A 16,655-nucleotide genomic window follows, 5' to 3' on the forward strand; every position below is an offset into this window, starting at 1 on the left:
CCCACATTCCCACAGTATGATTGACATTTCTCCTCGGGGCCATGTCTGGAGCCACTTACCTCATCCTATCTGAGGGGGGGGGGTTTGAAGCCGGGTTATTCGGGGTCACCGAGAAAGAGAAGTGGCATAAAGCCAAGCCCGAGGGAGGTCACGGCCAGAAACGGAAACTAATGGCTTCCCTCGCAGTGGGTTGACTCACCTTGACTGATTTAGCGGCGAGCGAAATTAAAAGTAGTATTAATTATTCCACAACGTTGATTTAATTCATTAGTCGACACTGTACGTGTGTGCCCTTTCCGGGACCTCAAAACATTATGCTACATTTATTTTTGACGACACAACGTCAAATCTTGGAAATGTTTCAAGTACAGACGGCAATATTGTCAAAACAGAAGCTCCTCAGGCATGAAACAATAACGGCGACACGTGCATGTTCAAAAGTTCACGCTGACCAACGATGACAGCAACGTGACAGATGAGCCCGGCGTGGCTAAAAGATCAAATCGCCCGGCGTCGTCTCCCTGCGAGTCGATAGAAAAGATAAGCTTTCGTTGCCGCTGACATCCGAGCTGCCATCACAAAGTGCGTTGGCCCACATCAATGCAGCTTGCTAAGTAAATAAAAAACGCGCAGGCGAGTGCGATGCGCTCGCCTCGAACCGGGCCGTGTTTTCGCTCGCAGGATTTACTGACCCGGGGTGGGCCCCCCATTTGGTTCTCCCCATGCCGCACTGATCCTCACTTCCTCTTTGGCTGCATCCGTAGGCCTACGGGGCTTAACTTTTATATCCCTTTCCCTCTCTGTCTGCTGTAAATAGGCTTAATGTTACAGTTTTCTGTGTGGACGCACAAAAGAGGCGCGTTCTATTCTACGACGGGCCCGGTTGAGAAACAGACAAAAGACGATCGAATTTCCCTTTTTTTTTTTTTAAAAAGGCTCGGCAACTCGTTGAATGGTGCGGAATACAGAGCAGCGGCAAACAAATGAAGCTGACACGCTCGACGATGTCGTCATAAATCATCCGAAAAACTGACAACTTTACAGCAACGTCAGCAACTCAGAGTTCAAGATCGTACTTTCGACGCCTGGCGGTGATCTCATAGCGAAATCGATTATTATGATTCCAAATATCACGAGACCTGTTGGTTATTGGAGCGGAATACAAAATACAGCGTGTTGTCCGTCCCAAGCGAGGAGAGGCTGCACGTACTGGAAGCAGAGGGGAGGGGGGTGAGGAGGAGGAGGGAGGGAGGGGGGTATATTTTTAAGCCAATAGACATCCAGAACTGCTAATATCATTCCTCGACTCTCTAAGCTGGTGCCAGAGCTGCGCAAACTGCTCACTCTCTCTTTGACTCAACTCGGAGATGAAGCCTTGCAGTTAAGTTTTAGTGACCGGTGCACGGATGCCCCTACTGTGATTTGATTTCGAGGGAATATTCTACCCATCCATTCGAGCCTACTGGGTGAGTTTTCGGCACATAATTATTCAATCATGACGGTGTGTTTTTTAAATAACCATGTCCCAGAAAGTGATCTTAAACTGTGGCTGAGAGTGAAATTGCAGCTGTGTGTGGGATTTTCAGCTTATAATGTGTTAAGACGCACTGAGCAGGGCTGAGGGGGGTGCGAATTGTCCTTTCCAGATGTGTGGACTCAGCTGTTGCCTGTCACTCAGGTGGTCCCGCTGCCTTTTTCTCTTGTCTGCCTATTTACGAGCCCACTTGACGTACCTCTCCGACCGGCCATAAACGTGTCACGTGGACAAACTGCGAAACTAAAAGTGACAAACGCTCACCGGTGTTGTGATTAGGAGTCGGGTCATCATGGCCCATTTAAAAAAAAAAAAAAAAGTATTTTCATCAATGGAGTGCAAGGGGGTAAATGAAAACGAACACACTTGAGATTCGCCGAGAAGTGTCACTGCAGCCAAATGTGGGCTGAAGCCACCAGCGGCCTCTAGTGGTAGTTATTGGTATAAGCAGCCCGCTGGGAAAGCTTATTTTGAGTTGCAAACTCCACTTGATGCATCCGTCCATTTGGGACAGAGCAGATCTTGTGCAAGGGAGGACGGCGAGGGGGGGGGGGGGTCTGCTTACGCCAGCTGACACCCCACGCGGAGTTTTCGTTGCTGATTCAGGATGAGAGCAGTCAAGAGTGAGGATCAGGTGACGAGTGAGGTGTGTACCCCGCCCCTTTCCCTTCGTGGGGGGCCGTTCTTGGATGGAGGGGGGGCGCTAAGCAATGCTAAGCCTTTGTTAATGAGTATCTGTGTGCGAGTGTGAGAAGGGTGTTTGGATCCAGTTGCAGTTAAGCTGCGGTTAATTGGTCAGCCATTTTTGATGCACGCAGGGGGCCAGAGTTACTTTTGAAAATCCACCAAGGCAGTAGGTGGCGCTAATAGCCGATCAGAAGCCTGAACAATAATCTGGGGTTATTCCTACGCTGTGTATTTTCAAACTAGACAGAAAGGCATCATATGGACGAGACACATGCGTGTTTTTATCCACAATAAGTGACTCCATCCTTCACTGTTCTTTGTTTTGTCATATGCGAGCCAGATTCTCCGTCTCAGGCTGTTGTACAAGTGCCAGAAAGGAAATCCAGCCTTAGAGTTTGTTTTGGTATTGTTGGACACTGTCCTGGAAAAAAAAATGTAAACTCAACAACAGTAAGACTGATGATCTCAATGTGCAGTGGAGAAGCATAAATGAGAATCCGCAAAAGCTTATTTTGCAAGAATGGTGGCTTAAATGCTTGAGTCTTTGTTGTTTTACAGCATGACAGAATATCAGTAACTTTTCGGGGTGTCTCGCAGCTGGCTGACTTCTGATTTAGAGAATGAAGCAGTCAGATGTTTCCATGCACGCAGCACAGACTGGAATTAGATCAAACAAATTGAGTTGATAAGAAACATAAACACAAATGTGAGCGCTCTGTGTCCGTACACGTGTGTGTGTGTGAGACCTCCACATCCACACTCAACACTGTCCCGACTATGCGCACGTCTGTCAGTCTCGAACCGCACACCAACATGTGCACACACTGCCGTATTTGTGCAGCCGCAAACTGGAATTAATCGAGCAGTGGGGTGTGTAAATCATTGCAAACATCAGAAAACACACACACGCTTGCCAAGTAGCGATCCCTCTGGTTGTGTGTGCGCGGAGGAGCCAGAATGCAAAGAACCAGACTAGTTAATAACGAGAAACAGAAGCAATCGGTACAAAAGTAGCCTCTTGGCTTTAAACGGGGAACAGCTTCGTTCTAAATCGGTCAAAATTTGATCCCAAAAGCGGGAAAGATCCGACTAGAACAAATCGATAGTTCGTCGGCATGTCTCAACTCTTCTCAGCTCATCAGTGCGAGACTAATATCGGTCGAATCTTTGCAGAGGATAAAGAATCGATGACTGAGCTAGCTTAGCTTCGGCTAGGAGGACAATGTATATTCCTGTCTCGTTGCTAACATACATTCCCGGGGAATTTATATCCCAGAAAATATTTGTTTTTTTAAATATGACTGGTTGAGTTACAACACCGCAACATAAATACCATTTAGCGTTTAAGCTACTGGGCTAAGCAATGTGAAAGTTGGTGTTAGCATACCAGCGGGGGTTGTCATCACTCCCTCTGACCATTAATATGGATCTTTTTGCTCTGGTGGTTACACACGGAACCCTGCGGGCCGCACTGGCTGCACAAGGCTGGTATTATGGTCAGTTTGTGGGGAATGCAAGTGAGCCAGACGTTGAATAAATGCCCTACACGAATTGCGGGACCGCAGAGCGAAGACTCCCGGCTGCGAGTGAGAGTCGCTTCGGCACCAACTTAATTACCTGTACACACAGCTCTATTTGATGATGATTAAAGCCCTGTAACACACACACACACGGTAAAAAACCTTCCCAGACATCCCAGTCTCCAACCATGCAGACATAAAAAGGTGATGATTATTAGATGATAATAATTAAAAGGCTTGTTAGTCTAATAGTAGAGATAGTATCTCATTTAAGACGTCGGCGTGGCAAGCACGTAATTATTCCCAGTTCTGTGACCACCCAGCGACACTGGCAAGTCAAAATACAGTAGACGTCAGATCCAAGTCAAGATATGGCTCAAAACTCACAACTAATGAATGAGGTCACGAGCGCATCGCCATGGGAGCAATAACAATCTCGGCGTTGTCTGCGAAACACAATATTTACCGTTTGTTTGTTTGTGTGCTGTGTGTGGTTGATCAAAAAATGATGAATGGTATACTCCGCTTTAAATCGGTCTCATGCATGCGTATCTGTTTACTACTGTGGTCTTGCATGTATTTTACAATATAGACGTTACGGTAATCAACATGAAATCTTTTCCCCGGGTGGTCAGCAGACGTCTTTGCTGCCTCAAAGGATTGTCCCAAAGGATTTCATCCAGGGGGGAAATGGTTTTGTCCAATCTGATGCTACTCAAGAGTCAGGAAGTTACTGGAATCTCGTGAGAGCAAAGGGTGTGGAGTCTGACTGTATTTATCAAACAGTCTCTCTATTGTTGTCACGTTGCGTCGCTGATGACGTAAACTGCGAGCAAATATCAAGCCGTGTTTTGAGACGCAAAATTGGAAAGAACGACAGCAATCCCAAAAAAAGCCCAAAACATATTCTCTGTATCTTTTGTAAAAAAAAAAAAAACGGTCCTTTACTTTGACGTGATTCTTCCAGAGAAGAAGCATCCTTAAGCCTAGCGGTTAGCGGATGAAAGCTTGGGGCTTTCCAAGTGTTCCCAGCGATACAAACAGTAATTTAATAGTTGTCTGGGTGTGAAAAAAATCCATTTGTTTCTTGCTAGTCTTTGTGAAAGCAAGTTTTAAATTGGCCTTTGCATTAATGAGGTACTTAAAAGTTGTTTTTATACTGTTGACCTAAAAAAAAAAAAAAAAAAAAAAGCTCCGAGCGAAGGCGTTCATTATCCTCAACCGGCCGACCGTGAAATTCAACATGTGAGGGCTTGTTTATGTGTTTACATCCATACGTACGGCTCTTTTGATATGGATTTTGGAGATGTTTCGGAGAGTATGAAGGGTTGGAAAGCTCCCCTGGAATGCCCTTCGGGGCCTTTCTAGACATCTGGTTGAAAGTCCAAATATGTCCAGTTGGATCCCCTTGGGGAACCATCGTGCACATCATTACGGTCATCCGATGACTCGGGTTGCCTGAAAACCTATCATTTGGTTCCGAAGGCTACAAATATGTGGCAGAGCCTTTCAAATCACTTCCTCTCGCTATTGCCTCTTCCATCTGTTGCAGATTAGTCTTCAGTCTGTTTAGAGAGCCGAGACCTCGGCAGTGCGAGACGGATGGTAAACCCGCAGGAGGGCTTTATTCGGAACAATCACTTCGATCCAAATTAACGGAGAGGCCATCTAAGGATATGGCCGGCTGGGATATGACAACTGGGTAAGGAATGAGAGGCGGAGCCTATGGACGGCTTCAAGGTCTGCACTGGCCAAAACACCAAAATAAGACTCGGCTGTATATCTAAAGTTATGGTTTTGTTCGTACTGGGGCCAAAAGTTATTGCCAATTGTGTACTGCATCTGTGACGCTTGAGTGGTGCACCATCCCCTCGGAGACTTGTCGTTAAGCCGTTGCGCAAACACCCTCAATCCCTGGCCTACATCGAATGTATCTATTATACAGCATTCATTGTATGTGTGAGGGGGGAGGGTCCTCACAAATGTAATGCAAGTCAAATGATTTGTTAACCATACCTTACATAGCCACGTCTGAGGCGCTTCGCCTTGATTGACAGCCATTTATTTTGGCTCACGTCTGAGACACAAGTGTAAATCATTCTGTAATACAACTCTCCATGTGAGTCAACAACATTCTTCAAGCCACGTCTTGTGTGAATTTTCCTTGCCGGTTCACTTGCCTTACTATTTTTTCTTTCTGTCATTATTTTTTTAAGTTTTACGAAATAATCATTTGAGGGCTATTTCCCCCGAGAGTATTTCAAACTAAAAGCGGATACGGGAGTCTGGGGAAAAAAAAAAAAGGCTTTATCGGATCCTAACACGTATGGTTCCTGTTTTTACAAGCACACAAAGTCAGCCCATGGGGGCCCTTCCTACGTTGCATGCAGTACCTTACTGTATGCGACCACACACAAGAAGTGAATACTCCCGGTGGACCAAATTATCCCCCTAAGAAAATTGCACCAAGACTAATCCGCATGATGATTTGCATTGTGTGGGGTCCGGAAATAAAAATAAAAAAGTCGGAAAAGCATTGCCTCACTTAACTAAATTGAATCAGTGCCGGATAAGACACACACTGTATTGTTTCCCGATTGGTATTACAGTTTTCTGATGTTACGTTTCTCAACGAAGTGGCAAGCCGATTAATTCAAATTGTTTATCGACTTCCGTGTGATTTGAAGAGATTTTTTGGGAGGGTTGACTTGAGAAGAGAAAAATAACGCAGCTGTGCCAAAGCCTCTGCATAAGAAACGGATTTCACACGCAGCTAATTGGTTCAAGTCAAACGCTGGATGGCAACTCTCCACAACCTCTCCTTAAGGTCGCTTGCCATTTACTTGACAATTTCCTGCATTTTACGGCACGTTTACGGCCGTCCCCCATTGTCCCAAAGGCGTATAAGTAACACCCCGCGGCTTAGCAAATCTCAGCGTTGCTTTTTATGACCAGGAGCCTAAATCAGCCATAGTTAAGGAGTGTCAAGGAATATTAACACGGAACTGGGAAGACGTTTGCTAAGCTGTTAGCGAGGATTAGCTTTGAGCTAACCCGGCATAACCAAAAGAATGCAAATTGTCTGTGTATCCAAAGTCTTGGATATTGCGTTTTACGCTGTGTTAGCATTGAGGACGACCTCTCTCATTGCTTTTTATGACGCTGCAACAAGTTGAGACTCCTCACCGTTGCCCTTGTGATTTCTGTTCGGAGCGAGCGAAGGGCCACGACCTGCGATATTTACATTCTAAGGGCTCGTTTAAGCGCTTTCGTCCCTCCTGGGGACGAAACACAGAGGCGGCTGTTGATTGCAGGTGAGAATGATGATTACTGATGAAAACGGAGCACTTAGCTTTACAAAACAGAGCACTTCACAAAGCCTCCCTGCAGGCTCAGAACAGGCCAAACGACTATTTGAGCGATGGCCAAGGTTAATAACTCAAACTAAAATTGCACACAAAAGTTCAAAAATAAAAAACAAGAGTGCCTTAAACACTGGCGTTGGCGCCATGTGTAATAGTCAAGCCACAGAAATATCGCTCGGTTGTCGGGGGGGGGGGGGGGGGGGGGGAGGGGGGGTCCAGACTTGAATGTCATCTACATACAGAATCCAAAGCAAACAATCACAAGCCTTGTGAGTTTTTACTGACAAATGCTCCGGGGTCAGAGGTAACCGCATAACGTCACCATTAGTTAACTTTGTGCTCAGGAGTGTCGGACATGTGAATCGAATCCATTCGAGTCTAATGACTCAACAAAACACAACTACACATCATGGCCGAACTTCCACGGCTCCAATAACAACATCGCGGAACGCTGCGGCATACAAAACATACATTCAAATATATTTGGGCAATTCTTTAAGAGGAAGCAGAGGAGACCGCAAGGTCAATGTTCCCATTGTGTCCCCAAAGGAACCACAAGTCTAGGCCCAGTGTGAAAGACTGCCTATTGTGTGGGACGAAGCCACTCATGCTCTATTCACACCCCCACCCCACCCTCAACCCAAACTCATTGTCACCCTTCCATTATCGTAGCTCTTCACAGGGCACACATGGAAATACTTGAACATCTCACATGTCAACATTATGGGAGAACTAAGATGCGATTTGGGAGAACTAATAACTGGAAAAGTCATTCGCTACGATGAGAACATTTCCAATAAATACCTACTAAAGGCCTTACAGTGAGATGTCCATTTATGTTTAAGTTACTCAAGTTTCAGGCTCAGTTTCTAGAGGCAGTGCCAGGAAAGAAGGCGGCATTGGCCAAGCGCTCGCTCGCCTTAAGCGAGTTAGCAAAGCGAGCCATTCCTCATCGGTGGCAGCTAATTTGACATGTGACAAACAGCACCGCCATCCCTTCTGTTAAGTCACTTCGCTCGGTTGTCAGGGGGAAGAGGGGGCGTCTTTGTCTCGCCGGACAATTGAGTAAACTCATTTTTCATGCCGGAGCGTTTTCAATGATTCCTGCTTTTCAGGCCGTTACAAAGACAGATGGTTGCGACCTTGTGCAAATAAGTCACCTCGGAGCTGCTGCGGCCTGACAAGTCGTCACAAATATCCAGAGAGGTTTTCCTGCAGGTTTTTTTTTGGGGGGGTGGAGGAAAGGGTGTGTGTCTGAGTGTGTGCGATAGACTATTTGCTGGAGAGGGGTGGAATGAGGGAGGGGCCTGGGGAGTCAGACCTGCCTACGCACATGCACTCACGACACGCTCCAGGCACTCCAGATAGAGACATCACCTCTCTCGGACCTCCTTCTCAAGGATTTGGGGATTCCTAAATGAGGTGCTCCCTTCTAACTTTCGGAGACATTTTGAAGGAGGGGTGAGTGGGTGGTTGGCGGGGCGCTTCCTGACCGAGTTGGATCTGGAACTGATTAGAGCAAAGACGCATCGGCCTTGGTGCTGAAGATATGTAGAGCCGGCGTTGTGTGGCTGAAAGGAAGCGAGGTTGAAAGAGAGATGCTTTTCCTGGAGGTAAGGAGCAAACACTTAAGCATGATTTGGCCTGGCTCCAGTTGTGTGAAGTGCCTCGAGCAGCCCGTGATACCCATTTGTCCCTAAAATAACACCGCCGTGAAGAAGTGATGATCTCGGCCTTTGAACTCCGCTAATGTTTTTCCTCGAGCGTTGTGGAACATTTGCTTTTTTGCCATCCAAATTTTCCGTTTGCACATCTTTGGTCATATGCATTGTGCAAATGCCGTTCTGGAAATTCAGAACAATCAATCCCAGACCCTTTGATTATTCAAGCATTTATGTTTGAAATAACTTTTTGACCGAGTCAGTCTAACGTCAGTCACTCTAAAAGTGTCAGTCAAGCGGGGGAGGAGCACGCAGTTAACCGTTAGCCGACTACATCTGGCCCATGTTTACACAGACCCCGATATTGTGACTCCTAAAATGCCTTTTTTTTTTTTTAAAGTGTGCTCGGACCAGGCCAACCTTATTGGAGAGGAAATATGTGTTGATAGGTCAGAAAAGGAATCTGCAAGGTCTGAAGGTAGCCCAAAGATGGAGGCTGTTATAAAGTGTTGTGGTCATTGCTTAATTGTTTTTTTTTTGTGTGTGTGTCCAAATAAACCAACCATTTACTCGAGAGGTAATTAAGGTTTTAGTTTTTTTTGCTGTCACCAACTTTATCTATCCATAAATACTTCAAACATAGTCAATGATGGAGTGTCCCAAAATAAAGCCTTCAATCATCTAATTGTGCCGCTGACTAGTGTTAACAAGGTTGCGTGAGATAGCCATGTGGAGTGGGTGGAAAAAGAATTCTCAGAGTGATAACATTATCTATCCCACCATAAAACCTGATAGATTAGGCACAGAAGAACAAAGTGACATTCAAATACTCCTTTTGTCTCCGAGCGCCAGCTTTGGTTTGGTCTTTAACAGCATTTTTAACGTGCAAATTTTGTGTTTTGGGCCCCAGGGCGGAACTGTATGCTAATGGGGAGAATGCTAATACTTGTCCATCCTTGTTTGCTGGAAAGCCTTGAAGGCTGACGGACATTTGCAATGGATGGAAGCAGTGTCTGTTCCCTGTTCTGTTTGAAGTGCATTGCAAATCCAAATTTTCCAGTCCGGGATCTTATCTACAGGCCGTAGATGTTCGGCCTGACAGTTAAACTAGCCCGCGATTGTTTTGCCAGCAGAGGCCATCGAGATCCTAATGACCCAGATAGTACCGCCCTCATGCATGTGAAAGATCGTACCGCTCAAAACTCGGCAGCGCCAACGTGAAGCATCTGTTTGGCCTCAAACAAGTTTTGTTCTGCTCAAAGAGACCAGGCGAATCGAGTCACATTTATGACTGTCCCGGGACTTAACCGCTGCTATGAAGCCCGAGAACGACGCTGAACAGAGGAGATCATGAGGCCTCTTCAGGTCTGAATATCCCTGGAACCGCAAATCCAACCTTTTTCTCCCAGATTCGCTTTCCCCGCTGCAGATATGCAAAAGCCAGTTTGTGGTCTCATGTATATTTAAAACGCCACTTGTCATCCAGGCCATGGAAGGCTTAGTACATATGTTCTTACACAACCTGCAATGCAACAGATGTTTACTGCCTGGCAACATCTGTCGTCCGAGCATGCCGAGTGCAGATTCAAAGAACTGTACAAAGCCTGCTCATGCAAGAAAATGTCCTAAAATATCTTCCGTTTCAGGCATTGAGGGAAAAGTACTGTTCCATGAGCCTTTTAGTCCTAATGGAAAAGCTTGCTTGTTTTTTTCCATTACACATCATCTGGAGAGCCTCTTAAGTGTTATGTTTTCGTTTTTCATCACGCATGAAAGGACCCGCGACACGACTGGGGTGAGGACCAAAAAACATGACACTATTTTGGGGGCTTTTTCTATTCACAGCGACCGAGCGCAATGAACCCGGAGCTCAGTGAACGAGGGCAGCGTCCATTGCATCGAGGCCCTGAGATGGAGCCTCTTCCTGGGGGGAAGAAGGGCATGGTGTCCATGAGCTTCCAGAGGAGCTCCACCTCGGACGACGACTCCGGCTGTGCCCTGGAGGAGTATGCGTGGGTGCCACCAGGACTTAGGCCTGAGCAGGTAGTGCCTTAAGTCTTACGAGCAGATTGGTTTTTTTAAGTAAGCATCTGATGTTGATGTTTAGAGAGAAAATGGTTAAGCAAACATTACTCACAGTTGGTCGCCTGTGACGGGATTGAGATTGACATGTTGGCTCGATTAATCAGAAAAAGGGGACGCATACATACACAGTGGCAGCCATTCTTTATTGATGCCCTATTTGCCCTCATTGATCCCAAACTGTGACGCACTGTACCAAATGATATATTAACAAAACTATGCGTTGGTCTTCACTTTCAGGTCCAGATGTATTTTTCCTGCCTGCCGGAGGATAAGGTGCCGTATGTTAACAGCTCCGGAGAGAAACACCGGATCAGGCAGCTCCTCTACCAGCTGCCGCCGCACGATAATGAGGTAGTCATTCCTAGCTTTGTTTGTCAAACCGATTCAAATCCAAACCAAAATCGGATCATGGCCACAGAGAAAGTTGTGGATTCTGCTGGCAATAAAAACGGCTTAAAAGCCTGGACTAACACAAACGGAACAATAGCCATGAGCTCTCGTCTGGAGAACAGCTTTATGGTTCGTAAAGCGGCCCTCCTTTCACATCTGCGCTGATAAGAGTTTACATTAGGAGATACGGCGGGGAGCTTTATCAACCCACACGAGGGCTGACAGAGGTGGTCTCTGTCTAAACACCCTGCGGATACACAATAAGTCGAAGTCAACATAAACAGTGTTTGATGGGGAGCTTTTATAATGTTTGTTGCTGATTGAGGAGGACGAATTCCTCGTGTTACTGCGGTTAGGAAGCGAGAAAGTGCGTCCGGCGTATTGTAAGGATAAGCCGTGCTCTTTTATCTGGGAATCGACACAATCTCTAAACACGGGGAAAAAAGTGGAAGGATTGAAAATAAACCACTTTTGCTGATGGTGATATGCCGCTTGAGTTATTTTCTTTATGCCTGCGCCACTGAAACTACTCTGTCTCCGCCAGGTTCGCTATTGCCAGTCTCTAACAGAGGAAGAGAACAGGGAACTTCATATATTCAGCGCCCAGCGGAAAAGAGAGGCACTCGGGAGGGGGACGCCCAAGATCTTGCCCCGAGCTCTGCAACACACTCGATGCGAAAACGTAGGTAGCGCGCTCGGATGCCCGAGAGCACGCAGACAAAGAGGTCATTTAGTGCTCGTGAAGCTATCAGGCAGTTTCAACTTTGACGAAAACCAACTGGTGGTTCTTGCGCTATTTATATCTCAAGCTGGTCCGGCTGACGTGATGCTTTGGAATTCACTAATAAAAGCGCTGCTCATTACTTGGAGGAAGCGGGGGAGAGCTCATGCTCCATCCGAGTGGTGAAATAAGCTCCCCGAGAGGAGGTCTACCAATTTCTTGCTAACAATCTACAGCTCCAAAGAACAATCTGTGCAGGTTTAGAAATCAAAACTGAGATTCATCTTTCGTCATTCACTCAAACTGAACGAAAATGTAACAAGTAAAAAAAAAAAAAAGGTTTTGTGGGAAAACTTCTAGAGCTCATCCTGCTACAAACAAACAAAACTATGACAACAGAAAACCAGACCCCAATCCAACTGCAGACCACGATGGCAAACCATTTGAGCAGTTATTCCATATCCTTGATATTGGACTTTAGTGTTCTTCACCACTTCAACTGTGAGATCTCAACCAACACAAGAATCCTAAGAAACATTTGTTCCACACCACTACAAATGTGTTTAACCAAACTAATGGAAAACATCATTTCAACATTCACTGGAACAGAATAAATTGAAGCCGTCGCCAATGAGGAAACCACATTCGCTGTTTAGCTATGCTAGCTAAGTTGCTTTGGGTTGAGAGCTTGTCAGCGCCCAAACATAGATGCTAAACAACACATTATATGTTGAGAACTAGCCACACATGTTGACACACACACTAATCCGTTGTGGAAATGCCACCGTGTCACTTATTCCTTGGGTCATAACTCACATTCTTATCGACGCAAAGCCACATGTCATACAACCATGGTTGTGTACACTTATACCTATGAATGTACATGGACAATTTACAAAGCTCCAGTTTCTGTCGTTGTCAGGGACGTACGTGAGTCATGGCCGTCTGTCCACTCTCGTAATAATAGCAAACAGCTGGGTATGCTATCCTATCGCTTTCTATCGCCGTCCCCTCGCTCTTGTGGGTTAAATTAAGACTTGTGATTGTGCGTTCAGACACACTTTGACAATCTCTGTGGAGTCATATGAGCTTTGGCGACTGGAGACCAAGGACAGTCGGCTTCACGGGTTTAACCGTGTTATGGAAATGTATGACTTCCATAGTAAAGCGAGACAAATTGAAAGACAATGCTGATTTAAATCAGTGGGTGTCAGCGACAAGAAGAGCTAATCCTGAATTTAAAAATGAACAGGCAGCTTTTCTGAAAGACACGAAACCTAATCTGTGGTTTTGTTTTAAAAGATTAAAATGCTTTGCATCAATCTTACATTCATTTTAGCAGTGGTTCTGGTTTCACGGATGTATTTTTGATAACATTGCTGGCTTTATAGCCGTCTTAACAGGGATGGACGTGTCTATTAAAACCAAATGTATTACACTACAATTTAAACACACTTATCAGTAGATCATCAGCAGAGCCACTGCATTAACAAGATTCCTAAAATAGGACTGTTTGTATATCTTTGGCAGTGTGGGGGTGGTATCAATGGAGGAGAGATGGCGATCTTTGCCTCGAGGGCTGGACCGAACCCCTGCTGGCACCCAGCATGCTTTGTGTGTGCTACATGTCAAGAGCTCCTTGTGGATTTGATCTATTTTTACCAAAATGGCAAGATCCTCTGCGGGAGACACCATGCAGAAGTTATGAAACCAAGATGCTCCTCTTGCGATGAGGTAAGTAGCAGCAACTGGGCTGTTGAGGTTCATCGCTCTTCACCAACCATTTGTATGCATTTCTCCTTAAGATTATCTTCGCAGATGAGTGCACAGAGGCGGAGGGCCAGCATTGGCATATGAAGCACTTTGCCTGCTTTGAGTGCGGGACAATGTTAGGGGGGCAACGCTACATCATGAAAGACGGACGGCCATACTGCTGTGGGTGTTTCGAGTCGCTATATGCAGAGTACTGTGAGGCTTGTGGTGAAAATATCGGTAAGTCCAGATGATTGCATTGAAGAACCTGGAGTACCCAAACCCAAGTTGCTCTTCTAATTCACAAATGTGTCTTGCTTCCGACTGACCGATAGGAGTGGACCATGCACAGATGACCTATGAAGGTGGGCATTGGCATGCCACAGACGAGTGCTTCTGTTGTGCTCAGTGTAAGACGTCCTTGCTGGGCTGTCCGTTCTTGCCAAAACAAGGGCGCATCTACTGCTCGAAGGCTTGCAGCCAAGGGGAGGATATCCACACTTCAGATTCGTCGGACTCCGCCTTCCAGTCTGCTCGTTCACGTGAATCCCGGCGCAGTGTTCGCATGGGTAAGAGCAGCAGGCCAGCTGGACAGTGGAGACAGTCTCAAGTCTTAAACCCCTCCACCATTGCCTCTGCGAGCGAGTACAAGTTAGTTGAGGGTGAAGTTGATGGGGATATTGATGACATTGGGCAGAAGCTTTCCCATCTAGGCCTGGATGAGGAAAGGTTCTGGAGGGATCGTGAGGAGCAGGATGCTGGGGGAGAGGAGGACCCCGAGGAATGGGCCCAGCATGAGGACTATATGACTCAGCTCTTACTCAAATTTGGTGACCAAGGAATGTTGCAGCAGATTCAGCAGCCATCCTTAAAATCTCCAAGCCATGACAGAAACCATCTGATAAGTGTTTCTGACCCTTGGTTGAAGCCAGAATCCCTTGGAATCACTGCCTCGTCACCTACCCCTACCAGTCCCACTCAGAGCCAAACCTCTAATCAATCCAGAGCCAACAGTCTTAGTCCTGGGCTCATGAGCAAGAAGCATCTTCCTGAAATGTACTGGGCACAGTCTCAGGACGGGCTGGGGGACTCCGCCTATGGAAGTCACCCAGGGCCTGCCAGTGCCAGAAAAATTCACGAGTTGGAGTTGGACCAAGATCAGGACCAGCCTAGTGCAGGCAAACATACCCTATGGCAAGAGAAGAGGCAGTGGTACCAAGATACACTGGAATGTATTGCAGATGAGCTGAGGAAGGCGGGGCAGGGTGTGGGGGACTCCATGGACTCGTTGGCATTGTCAAATATCACGGGTAAGGAGGATGAGGTTAACGTTTAGATGTTCGGTTTTGATGTTCACTCAACAAACATTTTCTGCTTTCTTAGGTGCATCAGTTGACGGAGATGGCAGGGATAGGCCTGCGGTCTACTCCCTTCATACAATGCAGGAACCTTTGGTGGGAGATGGCTGTGAGAAAATGAGCAACATGGGGACCTATAATTCATCTCATCTTCACCACAGTAACAACTCTCTGAACATCAACTTGGAGAGGGGGGGACAGGAGACGACACAAGAGGGAGACCTGGCAACGAGGGGAGGACTTCGGTCTCTGTACCCGCATTCAGAAGCAACACCTCCTGGGTTTGTCCATGCGCCAGCTCTGAGGAGGACTAAGTCACAGTCTAGGCCTCCTCAGATGGTCAAGTTTACAGATGACACTGTGGATAACGGATATAATGACGGATTTGAGGTCAATGTTCGAAGGCATCCCATGAGTGAGAGGCCACAGCGGAGGGCTTACGCCCACGACGAGGCGGGCCGGGAAAGAAGCCGTCCGTCAAGTCACCATGGACGCAACCGACAGAGTCCCCATCACAGTAGACACCACAGGAGCCGCAAAACCCATTCGGACATCGCCCTTAACATGGTGCCTTTGGAAAAGGCGCAGAGACCATATCGACATCACCGACATCACCCCCGCGAAAGGTCTCCAAGTCAACCACTGGCATACCCTCAATCCCGGTCTGACTTCATGTTTCAGGGCGCCTCCCAAGGAGACCGCCGGGTTCAGCATTTTATGGGTCTCTATAAAGATGAGGATGAGTGGTGTTCCACTTGCTCTTCGTCATCGTCGGACTCTGAAGAGGAGGGATACTTCCTGGGCCAGCCCATCCCGCAGCCTCGACCTGCTGGGCGCTACTATGCCGAGGACTACCCGAGGGTCATTCCCCTCTCGTCCCAAAGTCATGGCTCAAAAACTGGTCGTAGAAAAGGCCACCGCTCCAAAAACTGTATTATCTCCTAAAACGTAATACGATGATCTGCATCAGGAAATAAAGGTTTTTCTTTCCCCACAAATGTTTTGTGCAGATGTCTGAGAGCTGTAGATAAATGCTGAGTGTAGGGAATTGGGAAGGAGTGGGTTGTTGTTGACAAAAGAAATTAGTCAAAAATGTGTCCATTCATTTGATGTTAGTTTTTATGTAATGCATGGGCTGATACAGTTTGCGTGAAAAGATCTCAGCTTTGCAGCTACACAGTGTACAGTCAATAGGTAAATTCTACACACAAGTGGATGATAAAAGTAGAAACTGAACAGATTATTTAATGCAAAAATGTAATGTAAATATTAAGATTTTAATACTGTTTTCTTTATATCGGTGGTTTAAACGAATGCTTTTGAAGTGTCATGAAAGTGAAAAATGCCGGCTGTTAACGCAATCTTTCTGTTTTACAAGGAACCAAGAAGGTGCCGTCTCATCAACTGTGTTCTCCAGTTAAGTGCCATAAAACAATGTCTAATGTAACATTTACCCAAATATGTAACATCTATATTGAGCCCAAATATTTACTACATCTGTTGTGTCATAACCAGTTATATACCTAAGATTGTAAAGATGCTTGTAATAAAATATTTTTGCAAAGCTGCAAAAAAAGTGGAT

At 46.2% G+C, this 16,655-nt stretch overlaps 1 protein-coding gene across 2 annotated transcripts; it reads left to right on the top strand.

Moving 5' to 3' along the window:
* The first annotated feature begins 1,296 nt into the window (after window positions 1-1,296).
* Window positions 1,297-16,654, top strand: prickle1b (prickle homolog 1b). 2 transcript variants are annotated; one of them, XM_061269125.1, is made up of 8 exons: window positions 1,297-1,466; window positions 10,613-10,810; window positions 11,090-11,203; window positions 11,787-11,924; window positions 13,494-13,697; window positions 13,769-13,955; window positions 14,051-15,025; window positions 15,099-16,654. In XM_061269125.1, exons 2-8 carry the CDS (start codon window positions 10,625-10,627, stop codon window positions 16,016-16,018), a joined length of 2,724 nt encoding a protein of 907 aa, XP_061125109.1. In that variant the 5' UTR covers window positions 1,297-1,466; window positions 10,613-10,624; the 3' UTR covers window positions 16,019-16,654. The 2 variants fall into 2 exon arrangements, with proteins under 2 accessions (XP_061125109.1, XP_061125108.1); XM_061269124.1 differs by lacking the exon at window positions 1,297-1,466 and adding an exon at window positions 8,435-8,719.
* Window position 16,655: the final 1 nt, after the last annotated feature.

The sequence above is a fragment of the Syngnathus typhle genome, linkage group LG21 (assembly GCF_033458585.1).
Source record: "Syngnathus typhle isolate RoL2023-S1 ecotype Sweden linkage group LG21, RoL_Styp_1.0, whole genome shotgun sequence".
Classification (NCBI taxonomy): Eukaryota; Metazoa; Chordata; class Actinopteri; order Syngnathiformes; family Syngnathidae; genus Syngnathus; species Syngnathus typhle.

Coding starts and splice junctions, on each gene's coding strand:
- prickle1b (XM_061269124.1), top strand. Junction 11,204..11,786: donor TGCCGCCGCACGATAATGAG/GTAGTCATTCCT, acceptor TGTCTCCGCCAG/GTTCGCTATTGCCAGTCTCT. Junction 11,925..13,493: donor AACACACTCGATGCGAAAAC/GTAGGTAGCGCG, acceptor TATCTTTGGCAG/TGTGGGGGTGGTATCAATGG.